This window comes from Strongylocentrotus purpuratus, unplaced genomic scaffold (assembly GCF_000002235.5).
Source record: "Strongylocentrotus purpuratus isolate Spur 01 unplaced genomic scaffold, Spur_5.0 spur5_scaffold_21, whole genome shotgun sequence".
Taxonomy (NCBI): Eukaryota; Metazoa; Echinodermata; class Echinoidea; order Camarodonta; family Strongylocentrotidae; genus Strongylocentrotus; species Strongylocentrotus purpuratus.
In genome coordinates, this window is record NW_022145607.1 from 31,086,397 (window position 1) to 31,114,367 (window position 27,971).

Below are 27,971 nucleotides of genomic sequence, written 5' to 3' on the forward strand. Positions count from 1 at the left end.
TTTTTTGAGGAACTTCATAATCATTTTGAAGTGCAATTTGTTTAGGGATTCAATATTACACCATATCACAGACACTGATAACACGTAGGGCCGTGTATCTCAGATTTAACATTGTTAATACTTGATGCCTTTAAGTTCGTTCCGTGCAGACAGACAATGTCCTATCTGATAACCAAATTCCTTGTTCAGTCAAGAAGGTGAACTTCGATCACTCCGTTTCTTATCTTTGCATTTTTGTTCTACTTCTGTTTACCCTCCAGATACACGTGACAAAGATCTCTTCCAGTCAGGCTCCTCCAACGGCCTAGCTCGCTTCCTTACTTGCGCCTCCTCCTCCTCTTCAAAGTCTCCATCCTTGGCTGTTACCGATGGCAACGGGCAGAAGCCAGACGATGCTATCCTCCTGGAAGAAGAGGCTCATATGTACATGCAGGTGAGCTCACTAAGATTTTTTATTTTTTTTTATTTTCTTGTCCTCCTCCAACGACTTCCTATTATTTTCCTCCTCTGCAATATTAAAGGGACTTGGTAACATTGTTCAGATGGGAGAAAATGGTGCTAAGGTAGTGACTTCAATGCTAGATGTACAATTAACGATAATTTGAAAATTCAAAAATGGTTGGGAGAATTTACTGTTAGAGGGTGTCGACCAGTGACGCCTTCAAAGCAAACCATAAATATCTTTGTGGCTTGAGAATTTTTTCAGGATTTTTTGCATGCTAGAGGGTTATAGTACAAAAGGACGAATATGACATTTAACATTTCATACAAAAATTACACAGTTTTTCTATCAACCTTCAATGTTACCGAGTCACTTTAATAATTATTAATAAAAGATGATACTGATTTAAAGTGTTATTTCTGTCTTTAATATGCATGCATGTAGATGAAAAAAAAAAAAAAAAAATACAATGTTATCTGATGAGAGCCTTTGGGATGTTGATCTGTACTTACATGTACACTTCTTAATATTGAATCAGCACCAGTAAGATTGTCAGTTCATATCTTCTGTTGAGGGCAAGAAGGGCATGGGCCTTCTGTTTGGAGGCCCAGAAAAAGAGAGTCATTATTACTCAGAGGTGTTGTGGTCCAGTGGATAAATCTTCGGACTATACAAACCACAAGGTGTGGGGTTCAAATCCCTGTCGCAATACTGATGTCTTTTGGCAAGACATCAATCTACAATTGTCACACTCCACCTAGGTGAAGTAAATTATGGGTACCTGGCAGGAATAAATTCCTTAAAATGCTAGAGCGCTGTAACGGCAGCCAGGATAATAATAATGGAACATCAGGAGTGGCATTGTACCAGATATGAGTGCTATACAAGACTCTACTATTTCTTATTATTGATTGATTGTTAATATTGATTTGGAACTGCTTTTGTAAGTTTAAGTTTAACAAAAAAGTAATTACATGTATACTGCACTACTAATTGTTGGAACTTACATCTATATATAAATTTGTTTTCTTTCTAATGTTGATGTATCTGTAAAGGCATTTATTTGATACAGTATTGCAGGCTAGAACATTTAAATATGAGAGGCATGCACTTCTCTACAGTTTCTGCAGTTATCTTAATCCCTTCTTTTTTTTTTTTTTTTGGGGGGGGGGGGGGGGTCTCTGTTGGTTTTTACATGTAACCCTAGGGCTCTCAATGGGTTCTACATTTTCTTTCAGAACAGTGGCCAGATCTTCTATTCTTCACATTCAGAGATACCCTGATAATTAAGTCCACCCCTTCATCATTTTGAATATGCCAATGATAACTTTATACAAAGCCACTCTACAACTTCCACTATCTGTAAGACATCTTTTGTATCTTGTTCTTTATATCTAAGGCTCTCAATGGATTCATCATTGTCATCCAGAGTGACGGACAGATCTTCTACGCTTCACCGTCCGTTCAGGAGTACCTTGGTTTCCAGGACGTAAGTCTTTCTAAAAAGGCCACTAGCTGCACGCCCTTCAACCTCACAGGGCCCTGTTTCATAAACTTGTTATCCATGGAAAATGCTAAATTTCGATGACAAATGCCAATCAACTATAACAGTCATTGTAACTTGTTGGTGATTTAACACGTTTTATGAAACAGGGCCCACGTTGTGACTAGACTTTCCAAATAGGGACAAGAATTTAGAAGTCAATATATATTATATGTGTTGTCAATGGCTTTGAGAAATGGGTTTTCGATCCTTCTACTCAATGAGTCATTTGCCGTCAAAAGCCCTACCGAATCATTCACACTTCTTGAGGTATTTTGTTAAATAATTCATCACTTGGAAAAAAGATTTGTCAGAATACATTAAATCCATTTGGTGCTACATTTCAATGGTATATTTTTTGCAGTCGGAGGGAGCTATTTTAACGCTTGAATCATTACCAGTTTTCCGACAGAATGATCATGATCGTTGGTGAAATAATTATTCTTGATTTGGGTCATGCCAATCACATAGCATCACATCACGCTATGATGATCAAGAAATCATTTAGGTTGAACGACACTTGGTCCGACAATGATTACACTTTATTCAGACAATATTCTACACTAACTAAATGATAGTAAAAAATAATTATACATGAGATCTGTAAGGCGCCGAATCCACTTGATATTAAATGCTCAAGACGCACTTGTGGAAAGAAAAAAAAAAGGAGATCACATAAAAACATCTACATTTACAATTTTGAAGGTTAAATGCTTAACCTCGATCCAGTATTGTATTTCAGCCTTAAAAGTGAACTTGAGATATTAATTGGGGTACGGGAAGTGCTACTATGTCCTTGCCGTTTGTCTTGTAGTTTTTCTTCTACATCATTCCTTTTTTCCATGTTCTTCCTGTTGTTGCAAAGTTTGGTAGATTTTAATACATTAAAGCCCAACATAGTTTTTGTCATGGTTGTTTTATTCAGTACAGGGCTGACAACATGCTCTGAACTAACCCACATTATTTTGTATGACAAAATTCTAGCAATACACTAAAATGACAAAAGTTGCCAATTTTCAAGAAGGCTCAGGGATCAATACACCCCTTAAATCACTTTTGTCCTGCATGTTCCCTTCACTCCACAGGCTGACATAATATGCCCCAATTCTCTGAACTAATTAACCCATCTGATTTTTCTTTCAAAATTGTAGCAATGCACTAAATATGTTGCCAATTTCAAGAAGACTAAGTGATCGATATATCCTTACATCACTTTTAATTGTCTTGCATATTCCATTTACTCCTCAGGCTGACATCATGCACCAGAATGTCTTTGAGCTGATCCACAAGGAAGATCGGGAGGACTTTCAGAAGCAGCTTCTGCTTGCCTCACCCACGACCTGCTCCCAGGAGGTGACCCAGAGGAGCATCACCAACGGCAACGGTACCAACGATGGCCACGGCATACAACCTGACACCAATGGTAATGATGAGGATGATAACGATGATGATAGTTGATGGTGATAGAGATCGAGAGGACTTCATGAAGCACCTCCTAGCTAGAATTCTTCAAAACTTTAACATTTCACTACTACTCTTTGCTACAAAAAATAATTCTTAAAATGATATGAAAAATATATGAGTGGTCTAGTATCCAAGAAAACCCAGTTGATGCAGTGATGTACGTTTGAAAGGCATTAATCCTTCACTAATTATAATAATCACTAGCAGGACCCGCGGAAATCCGCGGGATTCTAGAGGGGGGCGGGGGGTGTAAATAGATATATAGAGACTGCCTAAATTAAAACCACCAAGAACTTTATTTGCCATTCAGGCCATTATAAAAATATACATGTTTAGCGTCCCCACCCGCTTCCTTTTTGGGGGCCGCCTCCTATTTTTTTTTTTTGAAATTTTTTTGAATTTTTTTTGAATTTTTTTTTTTTTTTTTTGAAAGAAAAAAAAACAGCGTCCCCGCCTGCTTCCTTTTTGGGGGCCGCCTCCTATTTTTATTTTTTATTTTTTTTTTTTCATTTTTATTTTTTTATTTTTGAAAGAAAAAAAACATGAAAAGCACTGCTAAAATGTATTTCTGATTTTAAAAAAGAAAAAAAAAAATTGTCGGCCGCCATCTTGAAAAAAAGCCCGAATGTCAGGGAAAATGTTCGGAGCGGCCATTTTGAAAGAAGAAAAAAAAAAAAAAGGGCCTCCTCATTCCCATTTTTCGAAAAAAACAGGACGCTAAACATGTTTTTTTTTTTATTTGGCCTTATATAAAAATTCAAAAAACGATCCAACTGTACCGGTAGTTATTCTTCAAGCCACTGGAACTGCGTAGAGTTCCGTAGTGTGGCGTACCGACTACGCAGAAATTAGGCTACGTATTAATGAGAAAATAGTCCCTGCGTAGGTTATGCGTAGGCTGGCGTACAGGTTTGCTTATGGTTGCTTACCGTGTGGAAAGCTTTTACTGCTTTGTCGATCTGGCGTAGGATAGCATACTGTTGCGTAGGCATGTAGCGTAGTGTTGCGTATGTAAAAAGGCGTACTTTCTACGTCAAGTTTCTACGCCGAAAGTACGCGAAAAAAATTAAACATGTTGAATTGTTTTCGATCATCTTGCGTACCCAGTTCCGTCCCTCAGCATATAGTAATGTAGGCCAGCGTAGTTGGTACGCAACACTATGCAACTCTCGTATTGACCCCACGCCAATTAGTGACCCGCAGGTGTCACAAATAAAGTATTAAAAATATGCTCATATGACCCTAATTAAACGCCTAAAAACCCAGAGCTTTCGGGGGTTTATGGACCCTTGAAACCCGTGGACCCCACGCCTATACACTCAACTCGCTGCAATCTGATCTCTCCCCCCCCCCCACCAACTTTGAAGAACGTAACCCCTGAGCTTTTTGGGGTTTATGGCCCCTTGAAACCCGGGGACCCCACGCCTATATTATATATACACTCAACTCAGGACCCGCGGAAATCGCGGGATTCTAGAGGGGGGCGCAGGCAGAAAATTAAGATTTTCATTTCGGGGGCTCTATTTCAAATTTTTGGAAAAATTTTCGTGGGCTACTTTTTTCAACTTTCGGGGGCTCTTTTTTCTGGGGCTACTTTTTCATTAATTCATCAAAGGATATAGGCCTTCACTTTGTTGAGATTTGTTTAGAAGGGTCAGGTTTCAGGCTACCTACTTCATATATTGCCTATTTAAAAAAAAAAAAAAATTCTAGTTCAATAACTAAGTTTTCATGCATTGATTTGATGCAAGAACTGTAACATAATAGACCCTAGATTGTGATTATTTCTGACCATGAATTTCGATAATCATTCTTCAAAGTAAAATTTTCACAAGAAAATCAGGTAGTCGTTTAAAAACGTAGACATGAGTAATACTTTTACTAATTCTAAGCTCAGGTTTCGTAAATCTATTCACGAAACTATATTGAAATCGCGGCAATAATGATGCAAACCAACAGATAACAATTTCAAAGTGTCAAATCTCTTCGACTCGAGCTCAGCTCAGCTTAACTCACACACACTACAGCGTAACTCCATAGCTCGAACACCGGCGCCGCAGGCGTCGGACGCCTGCGGTGCTCGGTGCCGGTGTTGGAGCTTCCTGCAAGCTCGTCTCAACTCACACACACTGAACAGAAGCCCTGCACTGTATGAAGGCAGCTTGCGACTAAACTGTCAGTCCAATGGTTTTCTTGTGAAAACTTTCCTTTAGAAAATGATAATAAAAATTTAGTATAGGTCTAGACTATATGGCCGTAGTAATCACAAAATAAGCTTTGATTTCATACCTCCATTCACGAAAACTATATCAAAATCGCGGCAATCATGATGGAAATAGGTCTCTAAGTTTGGACGTGGACGGGAAGCTTCGTGTGTATCTCTGTGGCTCGTGCAGCTACTATACAATGGATATCCTATAGAAAGATGCTTTACTCGGGTAAGCCCGACCCTGTGCGTCGTGCATTTAATACGCAACTTAATGTGAGTGGACGGTCATCGGTCGTGTGTCTACGGATGTCATGTTGAATATCCATGAGGTATCTCTGTCGTCACGCATATCCTGCATTATGCATGTCGCGTCTGTTTTCGCCCTGGACGTCGACACGGAGGAGGACCTCGGGCGGAGTATAGCCAATTCGCTAGAGTAGACTCTCCCGCGGACGACGGCACCGGGCACGGGTACCCCGAGGGCAGGGTTCAGGAGGAGATAGCCGCACCAACTTGGGTCGGCGATCTCATTAAAAAACAATAGAATACAAAGGCTGGCGGAGACGTCATGCCCCCCCGCGGAGCCTTAGCGTATTACTATTATAGATAGGACCAGGACGATGACCTGTAGGTCCCCGGTCACTATACTCACAAGCATGTACATTGTTCTGCTTTCTAAACATTCAGGTACCGGTAAACAAAAAACGTCACATAAGTGTTGTTTTAAGAACATTAGAATGAATACAGGTCAATGAGTGACCCTGTTATCCGGAATATATAGTTCAACTACTTTCCTGGAGAAAAGAGTCGGAATTTCGGATTGTAAAACAATTCAAAGGAAACGAAAGGTACACGTCTGTAGGAAGGAAGGAGAGAAGGGATAAAGAGATAGAAGGATAGATATAAAGAAGAAAGATGGAGAGGAAGGGGGAGGGAGAGGAGAGACAGAAAGGAAAATGTTTGTGAAAGGAGAATTGTTGCTAGGTATAGGACAAACATTATGCCTAATTACCTACCTAACAATACGTCATACACTTAAAGATTTGTGCATTAAATTTGATTACATTTCAAAAATGGCCTATTGACAGTGATAATGAGGGGGAGGGGGAGGTAAAGGGAAAATGATGTACAGAGAGAGAGAGAGAAAGAGAGAGAGAGAGAAAGAAAGAGAGAGAAAGAGAAAGAGAGAAAGAGAAAGAGAAAGAGAAAGAGAAAGAGAAATAGAAAGAGAAAGAGAAAGAGAAAGAGAATAAGGTGGGAGATAGAAAGATAGAAAGAGAAAGAGAGACAGAGACAGAGAGAGAGAGAGAGAGAGAGATTGAAAAGTAGCATGAGAGAGCTAACAACACCAACACGTAGACGTAAAACGGAACAGCAGCATGACCTTAATCCCAACGATCGCTGTGCACTTCATAAAGCACGGAGGCTTTCTGCAAATGAGCTGTAAACTCATTTAAGGGCTGAGCCTATGAGCCACCAAGGGCTTAGAAAGTCGCGTCATTAAATCACATGTTACATGAAACATCTTGTCAAATGAGGAGTATCGCGCGGCTGGCACGGATGAAGGGTTTTCCTTGTTAAATCGATCACTGTACCTTATGTTCATAGACTGACATTTTGGGGCACATGATGGCTGTATTATGCAGCGAGGCTTGGCTTTATGTACCGTACGTGGTGATCAATTTGGGTTTAAATTTATTTCGTTTTGGTCTACCATGTCTGCTGAGGGGTAAACTAATTTAGAAACAAATGGAACAAACAAGAAGAAAAGCAATACAGTCATCTTTAAATAATTAGAGATCAATTGTTAAAAATACAAATATGATAACCTAAAAAAATGAATTAAGGAGGAATTTTCTATTTGAGCAAGAGCTATATGTGTATTAGCTGAAGTAAAAAGAAAAGAAAAGAGGGACAGGAGTAATAATCAGTGTGCACTTGATTAGAATTTAACCTTCTTTTCTTTTTTAGAATCTTTTCTATAGGTTAATTCTCTCTGATCATGGGCACAGATATTATAAATGGTGTGACTTTTCAACACAAAAAGACAAAAATCTCAACTCTTTTGTTACATCAATTAATTCGAAACACAAAGGCCACGTTAAACACAGTGATATGATTGTAACACGAAAGACACATGTCTTATAATTAAGATGCCTTCCAGATTTTGGGAGAAATTATTTCATTAGGAACGTTATTAACGCACATATTAGAAGGCACGGCCTACCTGGCTATTGGACTATGCAGGGTAATTTTTTGCCTGAGAAATTGTATTTTCATGGGCCTTTCTTGTTCTCGTTATTAGCGTGGTGTTTTTGACATCACTTTAACGAGCGACATCTGCACGTCTCATCATACGAGAAGATGTTTGCTTCATTAGTGCCTGAAGGAGCTAGTATAATATACAGGGTTAACTTGAGTGGCTTAAGGAAAAGTGCATCCTATGAAAAGAAGTGAATGAGTCTAGATTAATTACGGGATTGTATGCAAGCTTGGAAATGTTTTAATTGTAGTATTGATTAGGTATCATTTCCATTTTCCCAATTTATTTCGGAAAGAGGGAAAGGGAAACTTACCGTTATACTGACATTATTGAGTGTGCCAAATATTTTTCTTATTTTTGAAGAGTAAAAACATGTAATATTCAATATTCTGTGATCAAACTTTTCATAATGCATGTTCTGAGTTTTTATGGTGCATGAAGCCACATTTAATCATTTAATAGCAGTATTGCATATCTGTGGCTAAAGGGACATACATGTATAATCTACATGTACATGAAATGAAATATTAGACTATCATCAAAATATTTCTGAAAATATTTTGATTAGCTTTTTTATCTTGCCTATTTTTATCTTCTTTTATGCCCTTCTGTGTCCTATTTATACATTGTTTGTCAGCTCAGGTAAATAATATCTTGGAAAGTTAATTATGAAAAAGTGGCTTCACCCTTTAGTCTTGTTCAGATTTGAAGTGGTAATTAACCCACGGCATTATTTTTGTTTTTTTGGGATGACGTAAGATTCATAGGCTTAACATTTCTTTATCTTATAACACAGGGCTCAGTGAATTCATACAAGACCTTTGTTGTTCACAGTTGCCTTTCATTTACATGCTTAAAATATCTGAACAAACTTTTATGGTTTCTATACAAATAGCAAATTATAGAGATGTATCAGATCAATGAAAGTTTGAGGAAAATACAAGCTGAAATAAGAAAGTTATGGCATTATTTTTTTTTTTTTGTGATAACATAAGTTTCATATGTTGACATGTCTTCATCCTATAACTCAGAGCTCAGTGAATACACACAAGTTGCCATACATTTACATGCTTAAAATATCTCAACAACCTTTTATGGTTTCAGTAAAAGCAGGAAATTAGAGATGTAGAGATCAGTGAAAGTTTGAGGAAAATCCAAGAGGAAATAAGAAAAGTTACAAGTTTTTAAACTTGTAATCGATCAAACATAAATGGGAAAATCTTTTGTGCATTTTTCGAGCAACTCTCTTTTATTTACTTTATACTAAAATGTTTGTAAATTTCCATCTTCTTTTTGGTTGATGTAAGGATAAGCACATATTTGCAATAATGGCATTTAGGGTACATAAGTAAATATGAGAGCAGAATGTTTTTTAATGAAAATTTATATCATATTGCACTGACAGTGCATGAAATAATGAATCTGGCACCGAATCTGAATCTTTTGTTTTGTTATTTTTACTTACCCATCAATTTTCCACATTCTGTTCATTTCTGCAGACGCTGAGTCTTCACTGGACCGGAATTTCACCAGTCGTCTCAGGTGCTTGCTGGACGAATCCTCTGGGTTTCTGGTAAATATATTCACAGCAAATTGGTCACTCCTCGGTCACCCTTAACCCTCCATTTGCCATCAGTGCTCAAGGGCACGGTAGCCTGTTTGCCATACATGCAGATCAGCACAAAACAATGGTCACCGATGACGGAAGGATTGCTTTGTGCAGCACAATGGCTTTGTAAAATGGCTAATTTCTGTTCTTGATGAGCTCCGTGACAAACCTTTTAAATCCTGTCTGCACTAGTTTGGCCAGGAGGGATTAGACCTCCCTGCAAGGTCACCAACAGGTGTTTATCTCATCAAATCAGCGCTCAACTAACATAAGAAAAGGGGGATTAATGGTCACAGATTAGGCGTTGTTTGCTATATAGATGGAGCAAGTAGCTATAAGTACTGCACTGGGGCTTTAACACTTGTATCTTGCTCTGGAAACAGTTATTTTCTAGAAGCTTTTGGTACATGTATATCTATAGTATGATAAATATGTAGCAAAGGGAAAATATTTGTGTGGCAGATTAAGAGTTAGTTTCTCAGTCACACGGATGACACAGATGCCTGACCACTGACACACCAAACAAGATTTTACATAATGAAAAATGGCTAAGAATCAGCTGGTGTAAAGTCAGTGTGGAGTTAGTTTGCAAGTTTAACTGACGTATACCTAACAAGGAATCACATTTACTTCACCTGGATAGAGAGTGGCAAATGTAGGTCAATGTCTTGCCAAAGGACATTAGAATTCCGGCGGGACTCAAACTGTCTCCACTACCTCTACAAACTCCTACAAAGCTCCTCACCTCTACAAACACATTTGATGGAGTTGTTTTCTTGCCAATTTTCATCTACCAAAAAAATCAACTATGGAAACATGGAACTGTGGAATAATTTCTATGTCAGTTGTACTTTTATTTTGGTGCATGACCAACAAATTGAACTAAACTAAACTAAAACTAAATTTATACCTTATACTCAAATCATGTTACCTCATTTCTCTCTTGCTTGTTTCCTATGTTCAGAGCCTACAGTTCAGTGGGCGCCTGCGTATGCTGAATGGCCAGCGGACCAGGGGCAAGGATGGCATCCCCATTGACGTGGACCCACCAGAGATGGCGCTCTTTGCTCTCGCCAGTCCCCTTCAGCAGCCGACCATCCTGGAGATCTACGTGCGCAACATGATCTTCAGGACCAAACACAAGCTCGACTTCAAGACTGTCAATCTGGATACAAAGTAAGTATGGGTACAGCATGGCATCATGATCTGGGGGGGTATTTCACAAAGATACTAAGTTGAACTTAACTCTAAGTTGGACTTAAAATTTATGGAGAGCCATTTGTAGCCTTAAAATAAAATATATTAAAAAGCAAAAATTCAAGTATATTAGACTTTTTATAAATTCCCCATGAAGAACATGGAATCTCCCATGATAATAGAAAATATGAACAATTTGAATCAACGTTTTATGCCTTTTAGAATAACTTTTAACAAAATATTTTCAAAGACGCTAACGGCTTTCCATATTTGTTAAGTCCAACTTAGAGATAACTTCAACTTAGGATCTTTGTGAAACACCCCCCAGGCTAAACTAGGCCCTAGGACATGCTCGGCATTACACGGTAATGAGCTTTGAAATGTTGAAACACCACCTACCGGTATATACCGGGCCTCTAAGAAGCCATGAATTTCATGTTTTAAAATGAATTAAAATTGAAACGGGAGACTGTAACAACAGGATTACGTTTACGACTTGTCACATTTTGTTTGGCTAAACAAATGCCTTAAAGATAAAGACCAGTTATGGTCATGCGATTGCATTGTGAAAAAAACGTTGTGGAATTGATCAGAAAAGGTTGATCATCTAGCATATAAGTATTGGTGTGTACTGCAAGGTTCTGGAATCATCAAAATGATAAGAAATTTGGCCCAGTCTTGGTAAAGTTACAAGCACTGTACACAGAAAGATGTATATGGGGCTACGCACACGTGCGCGACACGTGCGTTTATCTCTCACAAGCCAATAGATAAACTAATTTACGAAATATATCAATTAGTAGGCAGTTTCCCGGCAAAATTTGTATGATCATGTATTGGTCAAAACATATTCTTTCACATGATTGGTATATAAGAGCTTCCATTTCATTTTTTGAAATTGGGGCGTTTCCAATACTGGTCTTTACCTTTAACTTGTATTCAGATCATATTTGATCATGTTTAGTAAGCCGACTTTACAGTAAAATACTCACTGATAATCATTGACACCACATTGTCAATCCAAAATAACGCGTAGCATTAAATGCACCTTGCAAAGTGGATATGTGCGCTATATAAATATCCAATATTATTAGTATTATAATTGAATTGAGTATCTATTTAAAATTGTTTGTTCTCTTTATCTCTCTCCAAATAAATTTAATCTCTACTAGGGGCTCTGAAGTTCTTGGCTACACCGACATGGAGTTCAAATCATTGCCTGGATACCAGTATGTTCACTACGAAGACATCATCTACTGCTCTGAGATGCACAGCTCATGTAAGTGTAACTGGGGGGTGTTTCACAAAGATCTTAAGTTAAACTTATCTCTAAGTTGGACTTAACAATTATGGAAAGCCGTTGGCATCTATGAAAATATTTTGTAAAAGATATTTTAAAAGGCATAAAATGTTGATTCAAATCCTTCATATTTTCTATTATCATGGGATATTTCATGTCCTTGATTTGGATTTTATGAAAGTCTAAAATACTTAAATTTTTGCTTTTGAATATATTTTATTTTAAGGCTACAAATGGCTCTCCATACTGTTTAAGTCTTACTTAGAGTTAAGTTCGATTTAGGATCTTTGTGAAACACCCCCTAGGTCTTTAAGCAAATTATTTTATTCACCTAGTAAGAATAATTGTATTTCAAAAGTCAGAATGCATACTGCATATTTTATGTGTTGTTAGGTAAAGCAAGCAATAATGTTTGCCCCACCTAGCAACAAACTGTGTATGCAATTTGCATTCTGACTATTTAGATACAATTATTTGTAACAGGTGAAAGAAATAATTTGTATTTCACAAGAGACGTATGCATTAAATTTGGTTACATTACGAAAATGGCTAATTGCTCAGGTCTGTATCGATTTCCTCAAAGAGTTTGTGTGTTCAGATGGCAATTTGGGATATGAGGTTTGAGGAAGGGTTCGGATTTTGGTTAGGTATATTGTTCAGTTTATGGTTTGGTGTAGGGTTAAAGGCAGGCTTTACTACGTCAGCCAGAAGGGCTTAGACCGCCCAGCGAGCCAGCGAGGTCACTGTGACAGGTGGCTATCTCATTAACTCAGCTCTCATTTAACAAAAGAAAAAGAGGATCATGGGGGACCAACAGGCACCGATTGGGGAAGTTTTCTATATAGAGGGAGCAAGTAGCTACAAGTAGGACAGTGTGCCTTTAATACAATGAAACCTGTATATAAAGATCACTCAAGGGAAACGTGAAAGTGGTCTTTATAGGCACATGGACTTTCTGCACAGGTTTTTGATGAAACATGAATACAAACACACACACACACACACACAAATTAATGCCAATTATAGGGTGTCAAGTGTAACACTTGATGCATGATTCTTATTTTGAAATCAATGATTCTGGAGCATAACCGATCTGACCAATTGCTTTTTGGGACAAAATTGGTGCCAAGACTGGTTTCGACCATGAAATGAACTGGTCAGATCGATCTTGTTACAGCATTATCAAGGATTTTGTTACAGATCGCAAGTGTTGCACTTGGTGCCCCATAGACATACATGTAGTACTTGTACATCTACTTGTACATGGCGACTTGCCAAAAATTCGATTAATATCTAACAGGTGGATTTGTCTTCTAAGTCGGTTGTCAGTTTCCAGTTCTTGTATAAGGAAGGTGTGTCACGACAAGGTGTTTTTATATAATCAAATTTTCCTTCACAGCACAACAGTATTAAAGCAACACAAATAATGAAATACCTGTGACAATGACGGTCATGGATTAAAAAAAATCAAAATGTCTCCTTCACAAGCCCGTATTCTCCTCACTCGCTTAATTAACATTTATGAATATGTACATTTATGTACATTCATTTGTTGGTAACAAATAGCCTTTTCTTGTGTGTGCAATGGTATAGTTATACACTTTATTGTTTTGACCTGGAAAAGGAATATACAACTATGGGCCTTTACATTTTCTAATCAACTCAATTATGTGTAGTCTCAAGTGTTTTGGGCAACAAGAAAGCTGTACCAAAAAGGGGACTTCTGTAAAAAAATATTGTAATCATTTTGTACTTGTCATCATGGTCAGGAACACATATAAACAAAAAATTGTTTACCAGGTAGTTATTTTGGTGATAAGACATGTAGTTGTAGCATTTCTCATGCTAGCAGGCAATATGGATTGGTGTCCTTTTCCTAAATGACTAATCGATACAGAAATTTATATGACCAGTACTTGCTGGATCCCTCCATACAAGGTCAACCAGTGCAATCTTGTTGACCTAGACTGCCTCATTATGTCAAGTTTATGGTGACCTGGGCCCCATTTCACAAAACTTGTCATCAGTGACAAAACTATGCATACGCTGGTTCTCACAGCCAGCCGCTAGCCACGTTCGCACAGCCAGAGTAAAAAAAAAACGTATTTTGGCACAGCAAAACGTACAGCAAAACGTACAGACGTATTCCCCCCCCCCAAAAAAAAAAAAATGTATTAATACGTAAAAAACGTACTACTTGGCAGCTCTGCTAGCCCCTTAACACCAAGGCCTCGTTTCACAAAACTTGTCATCAGTGACAATTAACAGTTTTTGTTATAAGCTAGTGAAATCCTTGCTTCTGATTGGTTATCAGCAGATTTGTCACTGATTTTTGTCATTTGTCATTAAAAAAAGGCTTTGTCAAACAGGTCCCAGGCATTTCTTTGGCAACAGACTGTAATAAAAAAAGAAAAGATGTAGGTTGGGGTTGCTTTTTGGTTTTAGTTTACCTGTAGTATGAAGGTTGGGATGGGGTTTAGGTAAAGCATTTGGTCAAAATAAAGTAAGGGAGTGCATTGGAGCAGGAAATCGCAGTGTAGCAAATTTCCCAGAGGATTTGTATTGCATGTAAAACCATGATTATATTAGTTACAGTAATATTTTATATTTATAGTTATAGTTCTAATTATAGTTATAGTTACAACTGTAATTTAAGTTGTAATCATAGTAGTTGTAGTTTTAGTTGTAGTTGTAGTTTTAGTTGTAGTTGTAGTAATTTAAACTGGTAGTAAAACTTGTAGTTATAGTTGCTTGTAGTTTTAGTTGTAGTTATAGTAATAGTTATAGTTAAAGTTATAGTTATACAGTTGTGAAGAAGTTTTAGTACTGATTATACATGTAGTCAGAGTTATAATGATGGTTATAGTTATACAGTGAAGTTATAGTTATAGTTATAGCTATAGCTATAGTTATCTTGGTCAAGGCTGAGCGATTGCTCCTTTAAGTGGAGACAGAGTGCTCCATGTCAGGTTATTGGTTTGGGGATCAGCTCGAGCTGCTTTATCAGAGGCTCAAGATGATCTCTCACAATTGGATGTGACAAGCAGCCTGAGTAGCCTCCTAATGACTCATTCCTAGCGGGTTGATTTCATTAGACCCCTCACCCCAGACTTCCTCCCTCTTTGACGGGTCTGTTCTCATGGACGGAACCTTCAAGGTGCTTTCGTTTATCGATAGGTTTAAGCCCTTCCGTGCCACAGGCGACAAATTCTGCCCAAGAAAACTTGTTTCGGCTGGATACTATACCGGTACTGACTCTTCAACATTTTTTGTTGATATAGTGATGAGCGTCCATCACAGGAGGATACAGAAGGGTTTTATTTCTTTGCTTTGAAATATTTAGTTTCAACACTGCTTCGGTTCATGAAAAGTTAATTGACCTTAGTCAAATTGTATGGTGTAGAATCATCATTGAACCCTCTCTCCTCCCCCCCCCCAAAAAAAAAAAAAAAAATATGGTAAGTGGTTAGAAGTTTTAACGCTCAGGGGCCCCGATTCATAAAACTTGTTATCTAATACAACTGCTGAATTTTTATGACAAATTAGCTTTCAGCCAATCAGGTGCCATGATTTCAGTAGCTTATAACAGTAGCTTGTAACTAGTTATTGATAACAAGTTTTATGAAACAAGGCCCAGGACACCTCAAAGAGAGCTCTGATAAAAATTAAAAGAATAATCAAGAACGCTGCAGGTTCCATGTGTGCAATTTTCTCTACAGACCTGGGGTTTGTCATAGGCCAATCTAAGGAGAAGCACACATTATTCAGCCAATCACAAGCTTGCTACATTCGCTAGGCACCGTCCCACACGTAGAGCCAAAAGGGCATCAAGTCTGCGTTAGAATATACGAGTTAATGCCCTTCAGGCTCTCATCAGACAATATTAAAAGTGGAAGAACTGTGACCCTCAACTTCAAAAAAACTTCCCTCAGTAGACTCTGCCTGACCTCCTGTTCATAGTGATTCCTTTGATATCCTCCAGAGTTAATTGCTTTCCCTTGATATGTCAACTTTGATAGCAAGAAAATCAAGAAAGGCCTATACAAGTATGCAACACCTGTAATCATATTTTGTCATATGACCCAATTCATACTGACAAGCTGCGTAAACCACTTGTTTCTTTTTTGAGGCATCTGAAAGAGGTGATGACCTACTTTTTTGGTTATGTCAGAGATTGTTTGAGTAAATTAGAACCTCAAAATATGATTAGCTGCTTAAACCACTTGTTTCTTTTTTGAGGCATCTGAAAGAGGTGATGACCTACTTTTTTGGTTATGTCAGAGATTGTTTGAGTAAATTAGAGCCTCAAAATATGATTATAATTTTTTTATTTTTTTATTTTTAGCTTGTTAGAAGTTTTCAGAATTGTCCCCACTCTCCCCTTCCCCCTGTACTAAATCCTTCATGCACTCCTGAGGGGTGTTTCACAAAGCCTTTTTTCAATGACAAATTACGAAAAACAGTGACAAATCTGCTGATAACCAATCAGAAGCAAGGATTTCAGTAGCTTATAACAGAAACTGTCACCTGTCACTGATTACAAGTTTTGTGAAACGCCCCCCTGATTTAAATCCAGGGGTATCTCAGGTCCATATTTACCATCTGACACACTGCTAACGCTTTCATAACTTTTTAGCCAACCATTGCAGAGCCGACATTCCATGGTTTGTTGCAATACTGTGGGATTCAGCACCCTACACTATTCTAGATGCATCAGCAGAAAAAAATTCACTCTCCCCCTGTCCACACACAACATTTTCCGTGATTAGGCGTGATTAGGCGTGATTAGTTATTGAGTTTCAGTTCGAAACGATGCCCAAACCTGCGTTTCGTTAGACTAGTTTCGTTATACGACGTCTCGTTAGTGAGCGTCCACACATACAATTTCATCGTAAAACTATCGCGAAACGGTATCACTATCGCGAAACGGTATAGCTAATCACGCCTATTCACAGAAAATGTTGTGTGTGGACAAGGGTTCTGTGTCTATCTTCTGGCATTAAACACAAGTATTATGAAAAGGAATACATGAAAATTGTTGGATTGGCAAGATGTTGAAAATTAAAAAAAAAAAAAATCCTTTTAAAATTGCATTTTGAAACATTTTGATATGGTTGCTTTCCATGTATACGGTAGTCCTTCTAGATACACAACTTCTTATTTGAAATTTTGCCAATAAAGAAGAATGCTAATGTTGCCTATTTGAAAAATAAAATCTGACAAATCTTAGCCCATGAAAAAATAGGTTAAGTGACTGATGCACTTTGGGAAACGGAAGCTCTTGTCACCTCCAAGACCAATTTGCTGCCATGACAATATAATAAATTGCAATAAAAGAAAAATGCATACCAGTATGTTGCCAAAAGTAAGATCTTATATAGATTCGCCCTATTTAGAAATTTGTTTCCTGAAGAGTAAATAGAGGATGCATTTGTGGAAGCTCTTATCACCCTCAAAACCCTGGTTACTGCCATGACAATAAATAAAAACGCAATTAAAGAAGAATTCAAATGTCACCCATTTGAACAATAGCATCTGGGGAGTGTTTCACAAAGACTCAGATTGACTTTAAGTTAGACTTAATTATGGCAGGCCGTTCATGCCACTAGTTCCTCTAACCATTCCTGGCATTAGTTTCTGAAGGGACGTGCAAATCATGGTCACAAATCTACAGAATTCACCTTTTTTGATAGTTTATTATTGAAGGAAAAAATATTATCTAATGATCATAATTGAGAGACCAATAGTGAGAGCAACCAGTGGCATGAACAGCCTGCCAAAGTTAAGTCCAACTTAATAGTCGATCTTAGTCTTTGTGAAACACTCCCATGATGAATTTAGCTCTTTTAATAGAAATTCATGTCTTGAATGAGTAAAATGGTGGATGCACTTGTGGAAGCGCCTGTCACTGCCGAAACCTGTTGGTGACATAACAAGGTGTGTGGTCTGCATTGCTCCATATCCTCTATGTGCCAAGGACCGCTCTCGACCCGGGTGCCGGGGAGATCTCGTCCGTCATGTGCATCCTTTGCAAACTTCCCCTGCAAATTGGCACCGCCAAGGCTGTTCGCACTGCCAAAGCTTTAATTGTTTAGTTAAAGTCGGGGAGACGTTTTGTTTGGTGTGATTCTGAAATTAAACTTCAACATTGAAACAAGAAATGTACACAATAACACAATGATACATATTGAAAACAATTTGATTAGCATACAGAGAAAGAATTATGATAAGTCTGTGAATGAATGTCAATTAACTCTACATATCTGTGCACACCTTCTCTCTATCTCTCTCCATTTTTCTTCTTTTCCTTGTCTTTTTCAACCCAACAATACAAAAAATGCATCACATCAATGCATGTCCCCCCCCCATGTCTCTATCTCCCTCTCTCCCTCTCTCCCAAATCAAACTTGCATTATCTCTTACTCTTTCTCGCTCTCTTTCTTATCATTCCCTCTCATTCTCTTTTGATCATACTATCTATCTTTCTTACTCTCACTCTCCTTTGCTGCCAATCTCTCCGCCTTCATATACCCCTCACTCCCTCCCTTCCCTCTCTCTCCTCCCTCCCCCCCGTCCCTCCCATCCACCCCCTCTCTATCTCTCCCTCTTCCCTTCATCTCATTTATTATTTATTTATTTGAACATATTTCATTAGGATAACAAGATCAGAAAGGACTTGTTTACATTCTGGTCCTGAATATTAAAAGCTTACACTAACAAAAAATCAAAATACATTAATCATTATAAGGATTGTTAAAATACTCTTGAAGTCATGATAGAAAACTTAGCGACCACAATCTTGAGAAAAACCAAGTAGAAATGACATGATAGTTAATTAAATATATAAACACACAATAAGGCCAACAAAAAAACAAACATGTTTAGCGTCTTGTTTTTTTGAAAATAGGAAGGAGGAGAACCCCTTTTTTAATTTTTATTTCGAAATGACTGCTCAAAATGGCCACCAGGCACATTTTCCCTGACAGTCAGGCTATTTTTCAAGATGGCCGCCAACATTTTTTAAATATTTTTTTTTAAAATCAGAAGTGGATCCATTTTAGCAGTGTTTTTCATGTTTTTTTTCTTTAAAAATAAAATAAAAATGGGAGGCGGCCTCCCAAAAGGAAGCGGGTGGGGACGCTAAACATGTTTATTTTTTTTAATAAATGAAATCAAATAATCTATTTAAAATCTTTACAGTGATCCGGAAAGGAGAGACAGGCTTCATCTACTTCCGTCTCATGTCCAAGGTGATGAAGTGGGTCTGGGTCCAGGCCAAAGGGAGGGTCATGTACAAGAATGGCAAACCAGACTACTTGGTCTCCACCCACAGACCTATGAGGTAAGTTCCTTCCCCCCCATGGCCTACCGGGGGGTGTTTCACAAAGATCCTAAGTTGAACTTATCTCCAAGCTGGACTTAACAATTATGGAAAGCCGTGAGCATCTGTTAAAATGTTTTGTAAAAGTTATTATAAAAGGCATAAAATGTTGATTTAAATCATTAATATTTTCTATTATTAACATGGATTTCATGTTCTTGATGTGGAATTTATAAGAAGTCTAAAATACTTGAATTTCACTTTTGAATATATATTTTTTTGAGGCTACAAATGGCCCTCCATAATGTTTAAGTCTAACTTGGAGTAAAGTTCAACTTAGGATCTTTGTGGAACACCCCCCAGGCTTGTATCCCTTAGCCACACTGCCAATCCAACTCAAAACTAACTCCAAACCAACTTCAAGCAGTCTCCAAATGATCTCCAAACTTACCAATTCTTGGCCATGTGGGATAAAATAATATTTGTTGTGTGTGTTTTCCATCTGGCATCAGTCTTGATGGTGTGACAGGGGGGCATTTCACAAAACTTGTCATCAGTGTCAAATGACTATTTTTGTTATAAGCTACTAAAATCCTTGTTTCTCATTGGTTATTATCAGATTTGTCACTGATTTTTGTCATTGAAAAAAGACTTTGTAAAACGGGGGCCTGGTGTTAAGGGGCTAGGATGCCACTTCTTCCTATTACACCTAATTTCTGGCACAGATGCTTCTCTTGAATTTTGGGTATAGTACTTTAAAGTGTAATAGTAATTGAGTTTGTAGCCAGATTTTTCTCTAATCGTCTGACTTTTCACTACTGCAAAAAAGGACATTATTTTCAAGGTTTCCTCTGATTTCCAGGTTCCTCAAAAAGATAGTATAATGTACGGTAGTTAGTCTCTTACATACAGAACCTTTGGCTCTGAATTGTGTGCTGCAGTTTTCATAGTGGGATCAAATTAAACCATGTTCATACTTCTGTGGTACTGCTTATACGTGCACCTTATGATTCAAGTTTCCCAGAAAATCACCCTTTACTGCATGCATATACATGTATACTCCTTTTTGTAAAATTACTTATAATTGTCCCATATATTGATTTTTGTGTTTTGCAGTGATGAGGAGGGAGATCAGCATCTCATGAACCGCAGGAAGCCCTTCAGATGGCCATTCACAGGGAAAGCTGAGGTCTACGAGTGCAACCCACCCTACCCTCCAATACCACCAGGTAAACTTGAGTTTTATATTGGATTGGATTGGAATTAGTTAAGGAGAGAAAAGTCAAAAACTTTGGTCATGTTAAAAGGCACTATAAAGCCTCTTAAAGGATGTGTTGGAGGGAAGAGTGAAAGGAACTAGGGCAAGAGGGAGACCCAGAATCAACTGGGAAGAGAATGTCAAGAACTGGAGTGGACTAAAACTACAAGAGTGCACCAGAATGGCAGAAGATGGAGAGATGTTGCAATCAGCCTCTGAACCGAGAGAAGATACTTAGATAGAGATAGAGGAATGAAATAGGAAGAGTCACAAACAGAAAGAGCCATGATACGGGACATGTGTGGTGTGAAACTGTCTGATAGAATAAACACAAGGGAGTTCATGGAAAGGTTGGTTCTGAAGGAAATTGTGGTGAAGGTGGTAATAAGAGAAGTTGATTGAGTTGGCTGGGTCGTGTGTTGAGAAGGGAAGATGATGAACCTGTAAAAAGAGTGTGGGATCGGGAGGTGGATGGCATAAGAGGGCAAACAAGACTGAAGATTTCATTCAGAAGATATGGTGAGGAAAGAAAGCAGTAAGGTTAGTCTAAATGAAGAGTATGCTCAAGACAAGAAGAAGGGGAGGAGGGTGTGTCATCGTGGTGCAAAAGTCAGAAACCCCTCGTAAGAAGAAAAATGCTGACTTGAATAAATGAGGATGATGAGGATGATGGCGATCCATCCCTTGTGACTGTTCTGTGTCTATTTGAAACAGTAAAATGCTTCCCAAGTCTAACCTGAACCTTAAACCACACCCAATCCTAAATTTTACACTTGCTTTGGAGACAACCATCAAGATTCAAGTCATCCAGAATCTTAGTCCGATTGAATTATCTGTTAAAGGAATATTTGATGAAATTAAATCATGGGTGCCTTCCAAAATTGAATTTGTTTAGGAAGAGTTAAGAGAATAGAATAAATTATTAGCTGATCAATCAAAGGCTTTTAAGATTCAAGATTATCCATATATTTCACCTAAACTGTATGGTCTAATTTTTTTTTTTTTCAATTCAATTCAATTCAATTCAATTTCAATTTATTCTGCCAATCATTTGTATGGTCTAATTTTATATCTTTTGATGTGATCCAAAATGTAGTGTACAATGAATAATGTACTTGAATGTTCTCTCCCTCTTCTGTTTCCTTTTCCAGTCATACTGCATGCTCTTCAGAGAGGCGAGGTTCCCAGCTTTGGAGGAGGGCCACCTCCTGGAGTCTCCATGGGTGATATGCCACCAGGAATGGGCGGAATGCCACCGGGAATGCCTCCAGGAATGGGCGGAATGCCTCCGGGCATGGGCGGAATGCCACCAGGCATGCCTCCAGGAATGGGCGGAATGCCACCAGGAATGCCCCCAGGAATGGGCGGTATGCCACCAGGAATGCCTCCAGGAATGGGTGGTATGCCACCAGGAATGCCTCCAGGAATGCCCCCTGGTATGGGGGACTTCCCTCCAGGCGGCATGCCATTTGGAGACAACGGGCCACCACCATTTGGAATGAACAAGGAGTCCATGTTCAGTCCAAGGCCGGAGACAGGTGGAACGCCATCGTTCGAAGGGCCCACGCCAAGATACCAGTTCAAACGCTCCCCTGGGTACTCCCCGCCTAACTACTCCTGCGAGGGCATGGAGAGCAATGTCAATGATGGGGTTGGAGGTGTGTTTAAGCAGAAGGAATGGCCAACGATGAATGGTAACAGAAGCTTCTTGGAAAATGGAATCAAGGGGCACATCAGCCCCCAGGAGACCCTACCGCCAATGACAAGGGAATCCACAAGGACAGAGTTCTCCAGAAACTTGGGTGATGCATCCGTGAATATGTTGAGTGAGACGCAGAGCTGGTCATGCAGGCATGAGGCTATGAACAGCTCGCCTTCAAATCAAGGTACATCATTATCGCCTCAAGTGGGTCAGCACAAGTTGCAGCCACAGATACATCAGCAGCTTCAGCATCAGCAACAGATCTCTACACCTTCACAGAACCAAGGTCATGCCTTGGAAACATCCAACATGTGCTCCCCACGATCAACAAGTAGCAATGACAGTGGGTTTAGTGGTGTACACATGAATGGACAGATGCAGAACAATGGTATTGGACGTAACCAGTCATCAAGGAAAGTCGCTGTAGTGGGTCCATGCCAGGTCAGTCCTGGGATGCTACTTTCCCAGAGAGTCCAAGATGTCAGAGCTCCTACACTAAGCACAGGGAGCTTGGACAGTGGGGTTGACAACTTGCCCTTTGAGAATGGAGAGGATATCCCGACATTCGATGATGCCCTCTCCCTGTCACTGTTTGAGTTGGAGCAGCAAAGGGCTCTTGCAGAAACTATTTTGACGAGTGGCAATCTTGACACGCTTGCAGTGAACTCATGGACTCATAACAATGCACAAAATCAGGAATTCCACAATATGCCAAACCAGATTGGACCAAAAGCAGAAATGAACACTATGCAGTTTAACCCTCTGCCAGTACCTCCTAATGACTCCTGTAATGTCCTGAGATCACTACTGATTAACCCTCAGATGAAAGTGTCCTGTAAGCAGGAGGTGCAGAGTTCTTCATCTCCAGTCACGTCCATCACCCACCCAAACACGGTGGAGTGGAGGTCACCATCGTCCAAAGCCCCTGGTCCTCCCCAGAATTCAGTCCACCCTCAGTCAGGACAGCCAACCGGCATGACCCCTCCCCATTCAAAGAATATGTTAATGCAAAGTTCAGTTTCCTCACAGCAATCGCAGCATCAAGTGCATTCCTCCGGGGTATCTCATTCACAGCACCACTCCAAGCACAGCCAGCAGCCTAGCCACCAAACCCACCTGATGAAGACCCAAGCGAGTTGTAAGATGAGTGGTCAGAGACAGCAGCCTCCAGTCCAGTCTGTCAGCGATTCTCCAAGCTATCTTCCAGTGACCACCGCATCTACCGTTCAGATTCAGTCCAATCAACCAGAACGGCAACTGATGCAAGCACAGAGGCAACAGTCCCATCAACAACAGCGGCATCATCAACAACAGCAACAGCAACAACAACAACAACAACAACAACAACAGCAGCAGCAGCAGCAACAGCAGCAACAACAACAACAACAACAGCAACAGCAGCAGCAGCAGCAGCAGTCGATGCCCATCCAAAGGCTACAGAACCGGATGGAACATCCTGCTAAAACTGCCGGCATTTCTTCCCACAATCAGCAGCAGTCATATCAACAACAGATGCAGCAAAATCAGCAACAGCAGCAACAGCAACAGCAGCAACGACAGCAGCAGCAACAACAGCAGCAACAACAACAGCAGCAACAGCAGCACATACAGCAGCAAAAGGCATTACAAGCCCAGAGGAGGCAACAAAACCAGCAACAGCATCCTTCAAGATCTGCTGCTATTTCTCCCCAACATCAGCGGCAACAAGAGCAGTTGCTTCAACAACAACAACAACAACACCAACAACAACAACAACAACAACAACAACATTTGTACCAGCAACCGCAACAAATACATCATCAAAAACAACAAGTGCATCAGCACCAGCAACAACAGTCGCATCAACATCAACAAAGATTCCAGGAACAACCACAAGTGCATCAACACCAGCAGCAAGAACAACAGTTCAATCAACAACAACAGCAGCAACAACAACAACAACAACAGCAACAACAGAACTTTAACTACCAGACAACAAACTTGCCAGTGATGAAATGTGAAATGCAGACGAGGCACTCACATGCCATTCTGTCACATAATAACATTCAGTTGGACAGGAGGGGCTTCTCTGGCAACCCAGTGATGATGCATAATGGAGATGGAAGCATGGGGCTTGAGTTTAACCAGGTAAGAGCTAGTATTTAAAAACGCTTGTTGCCCAAATAATCATATGAGAGAAAAAAATCACATGCACAATTAACACAAACCAACTGAAGGCAGTTTTCTTTTTTTATGCCTCCGTTACGAAGTAGCCGGAGGCATTATGTTTTCGGGTTGTCCGTCCGTCCGTACGTCCCGTTCTCGTGATCGCGTTATCTGAAGAACCGATGGATGGATTCCTGCCAAACTTTGGTCATGTATGTATCTTGCAGTGCCGATGAACTGATTAGATTTTGGGGTCACGAGGTCAAAGGTCAAAGGTCACAGGGCTCATTATGTATGCAAAAACAGCTCGTGATCGCGTTATCTGAAGAACCGATTGATGGATTCCTGCCAAACTTAGGTCATGTATGTATCTTGCAGAGACGATGAACTGATTAGATTTTGGGGTCACGAGGTCAAAGGTCAAAGGTCACAGGGCTCATTATGTATGCTGAAACAGCTCGTGATCGCGTTATCTCAAGAACCGATTGATGGATTCCTGCCAAACTTAGGTCATGTATGTTACTTGCAGAGCCGATGAACTGATTAAATTTTGGGGTCATGAGGTCAAGGTCAAAGGTCATGCGGCTCATTATGCATGCAAAAATAGCTTGTGATCGCATTATCATTAGAACAGATTGATGGATTCCTCCCAAACTTAGATCATGTATGTATCTTGCAGAGCCAATGAACTGAGTAGATTCTTGGGTCATGAGGTCAAAGGTCAAAGGTCATGGGCTCATTATGTATGCAAAAATAGCTTGTGAACGCATTCTCATTAGAACTGACAGATGGATTACTATTTAACTCGGGACATCTTGCAGAGCCAATGAACTGAGTAGATGTTAGGGCCATGTGGTCAAAGATCAAAGGGTCATATATGTATATGAGAAATTGCTTGTAATCACAATATTCTGAGAACCTGTTAATGGATTACAATTGAACTTGAATTTGAACAATTTCTTCTGTTTTGGTTTGTAAAATTGCTCTATGACGGAGGCATCATTTCGACTGCGCGCAGTCAAAGTTCCATCTAGTTTCTTCTTTTTTCCCTTTTTTTTTTGGGGGGGGGGGCTGGGTACTTGCTCATTGATGGCAAGTGTGATGAGTAAACAAAAAAGTATCTGTATGCAACAAAGTTCTTTTGCGTACTCCCTTGTTTGTCCCTTTTTTTGTGATAAGATAAGAGGGTTGAAGCACATCACACTTATCTTGGACTGGGGCTTGACCACCCCATGTAGAAAAAAGCCTTCAGTGTCTTGTTTGCACACTTCCTCAAAAATATTATTGATGCAGAAAACAATTAAGCTGAAATAGACATCCTATCAAATCTACGCTTGTCACGAATAAATTTCGTGCCAGTAGAAAGCGTAGACCCCTTTATGCATAATTCGTTCCTATTTTCACGAAGTGACGGTAGTGAATGAAAATCGCATACAATTTGCGTGGGGATTTTCCTCACTGCTGTCACTTTGTGAAAACAGAAACGAATTGTTCAACGAAAAGAAACACGCATTTGAGAAATGAAAATTTCATTGTGGAGTAACATTATACTACTTGCCCTGCCTGAAAAAAATAAGGTGACTTATCATTAACATATTTAATATGTTAATGATAAGTCACCTTATTTTTTTCGGGCAGGGCAAGTAGTATAATGTTACTCCACATGCTTTTTTATGTGAGTTCATGTTTTCAAACAGATATTGTTTCAATTTTCTCTTCAATCCAGGACATGTCACTGTCGGGCGGCAGCAACCTTCACCCCACGACCCAGCCTGACTTTCTGCCCCCTGACCTGACCTCTGAGCTCCTATCCACAATGCTGCCCGTCATGAATGACCACCAAGTAGGGGACAAGCAGGGTTTCTTTGAGCTTCCAATGAATGGTATGGTCATGTGAACGTGGCGCTGTCATCCATAATGGCTTCCAGGTCCCGCTAAGGCATACCACCAACCAAACGTCCGAGATTAAAAGATGGCCATTGAACCGACTCCAAGGTTTCCCAGTTTGGATTCCAGAGGTGCCAGTTTTCTGCCTATTCCAAGATTTCAGGCCCTCTTTAAGCCAGGACTTGTTACTCCACCAGTGAATTTAACCTTTACCCCTAGACTTAGCCTGACCTATTGACCCTTGACATGACCTCAGAGCTTCTGTCCACCATGATGCCTGGCATAATCGCTCATCAAGAAGGGATGCTGAATTATTCTGAGTTTATCATTTTTTATTCACAGGATACCGTTTCTCTAGATATTGAATCCTAACTCCTCCCTGCGTTGGTGGCTCATAATAATACAACTTTTGTTGAGCTTTAACATGTCTGGGTCTCTTTTTAGGCTTAAATAGCATACAGATATTTTTCCCCCTAGAAAACTAGTGAGATACATTTACACTTATATTAAGTGTATTCACATCCAGGGCTAGTTCACAGTGTTTGGAACTACATGTTCTGGTACATGTTCCAGTATTGTGTTCACATCAAATTGTGGACCAGGCTGAGACGGACCAAGTCCGGCCTCGCTACCATTTGATCAGACCTGATGCAATTCTTTAAGATGGGACGGAGTCTTCGATGATGGTTAAATACGTGGATACTTTGGTAGTACCGATATATCAAACTTGCACTCTTTGTCTATAAAGTGACTTCAGTATCAAGCCAAAGATATAATGAATTTATGTGGGGACGAGACCAAGTCGCCCCTTGTTGTTTCTCCATGAATATTATGAAACCTTAGTCTTGCCTTTCTGTCGCCAAGTTGTTAGAAATATATTGAAAATACAGAGAGAGAGAGAGAGAGAGAGTGAGAGTGAATGAGTGAGTGAGAAAAGAAAAGGAGGAAGGGGGGGGGGGGGGAGAGGGAGATAAAGTGTTGGGGGTGGGGGGGGGGGGGGGAACAGAGAATGGGGGAAAGTGAGTGTGTGAGGCATCTTTTCAAAGTGAGTACATGTACATAGTTCATTCTAAGAAGAGGGAAAGAGAGCATGCTTATTGGGTAAACTTGTTTTGAAACGGCTTCCATTTCAATTATTATACAATGTCGCACTTTCGATGGACAACAGTGGTGTAGATGCAGAATATTCTATCTCTCCTGTGGTCTCTTGCAAGATTATGAACGGCATTTTTTAACAAGAGGCTCTTCTAGTAGTCGGGTCAGAGATATTCAGACTCCTATAAGCAGATTATTTCACTGTAGATGACATAATTATGATACAAGGCTGAATTTAAGTAATAAATTACTTTTATGTGTGAAGTTGCTTCTCTATGAGGGACAAGGGCTATGCAAATTCAATGTATTCTAAAGGACCATTTTTCATGTGTAGTAAATATGTGATATTTTATGTAGTGAAATGCATTTTCAGTAACATTCGGACAGGGATTGGTTTCTCTCGTTTTCCATTGCATATTTGAATCGTTGGCTTGGTTAATATACAGCAAACATTTGTTCTGATACTTGTAGTTTTATAGAGAAATACTTGCAAATTACATGTAGTTTTACAGGGAATACTTGCAAATCACTTGTAG

General features: G+C 39.4%; 1 protein-coding gene across 1 annotated transcript; it reads left to right on the top strand.

The window, feature by feature from the left end:
* Positions 1-72: 72 nt before the first annotated feature.
* Positions 73-26,927, top strand: LOC575350 (mediator of RNA polymerase II transcription subunit 15a). Its single transcript, XM_030994505.1, has 10 exons — positions 73-433; positions 1,842-1,931; positions 3,234-3,408; positions 9,421-9,494; positions 10,495-10,706; positions 11,900-12,006; positions 19,228-19,369; positions 20,465-20,577; positions 21,758-24,435; positions 26,180-26,927. The coding sequence occupies exons 1-10, from the start codon at positions 422-424 to the stop codon at positions 26,348-26,350; spliced, it is 3,774 nt and encodes a 1,257-aa protein (XP_030850365.1). The 5' UTR covers positions 73-421; the 3' UTR covers positions 26,351-26,927.
* The last annotated feature ends 1,044 nt before the right edge of the window (positions 26,928-27,971 follow it).

Coding starts and splice junctions, on each gene's coding strand:
- LOC575350 (XM_030994505.1), top strand. Junction 12,007..19,227: donor CTCTGAGATGCACAGCTCAT/GTAAGTGTAACT, acceptor AAATCTTTACAG/TGATCCGGAAAGGAGAGACA. Junction 20,578..21,757: donor CTACCCTCCAATACCACCAG/GTAAACTTGAGT, acceptor TTCCTTTTCCAG/TCATACTGCATGCTCTTCAG.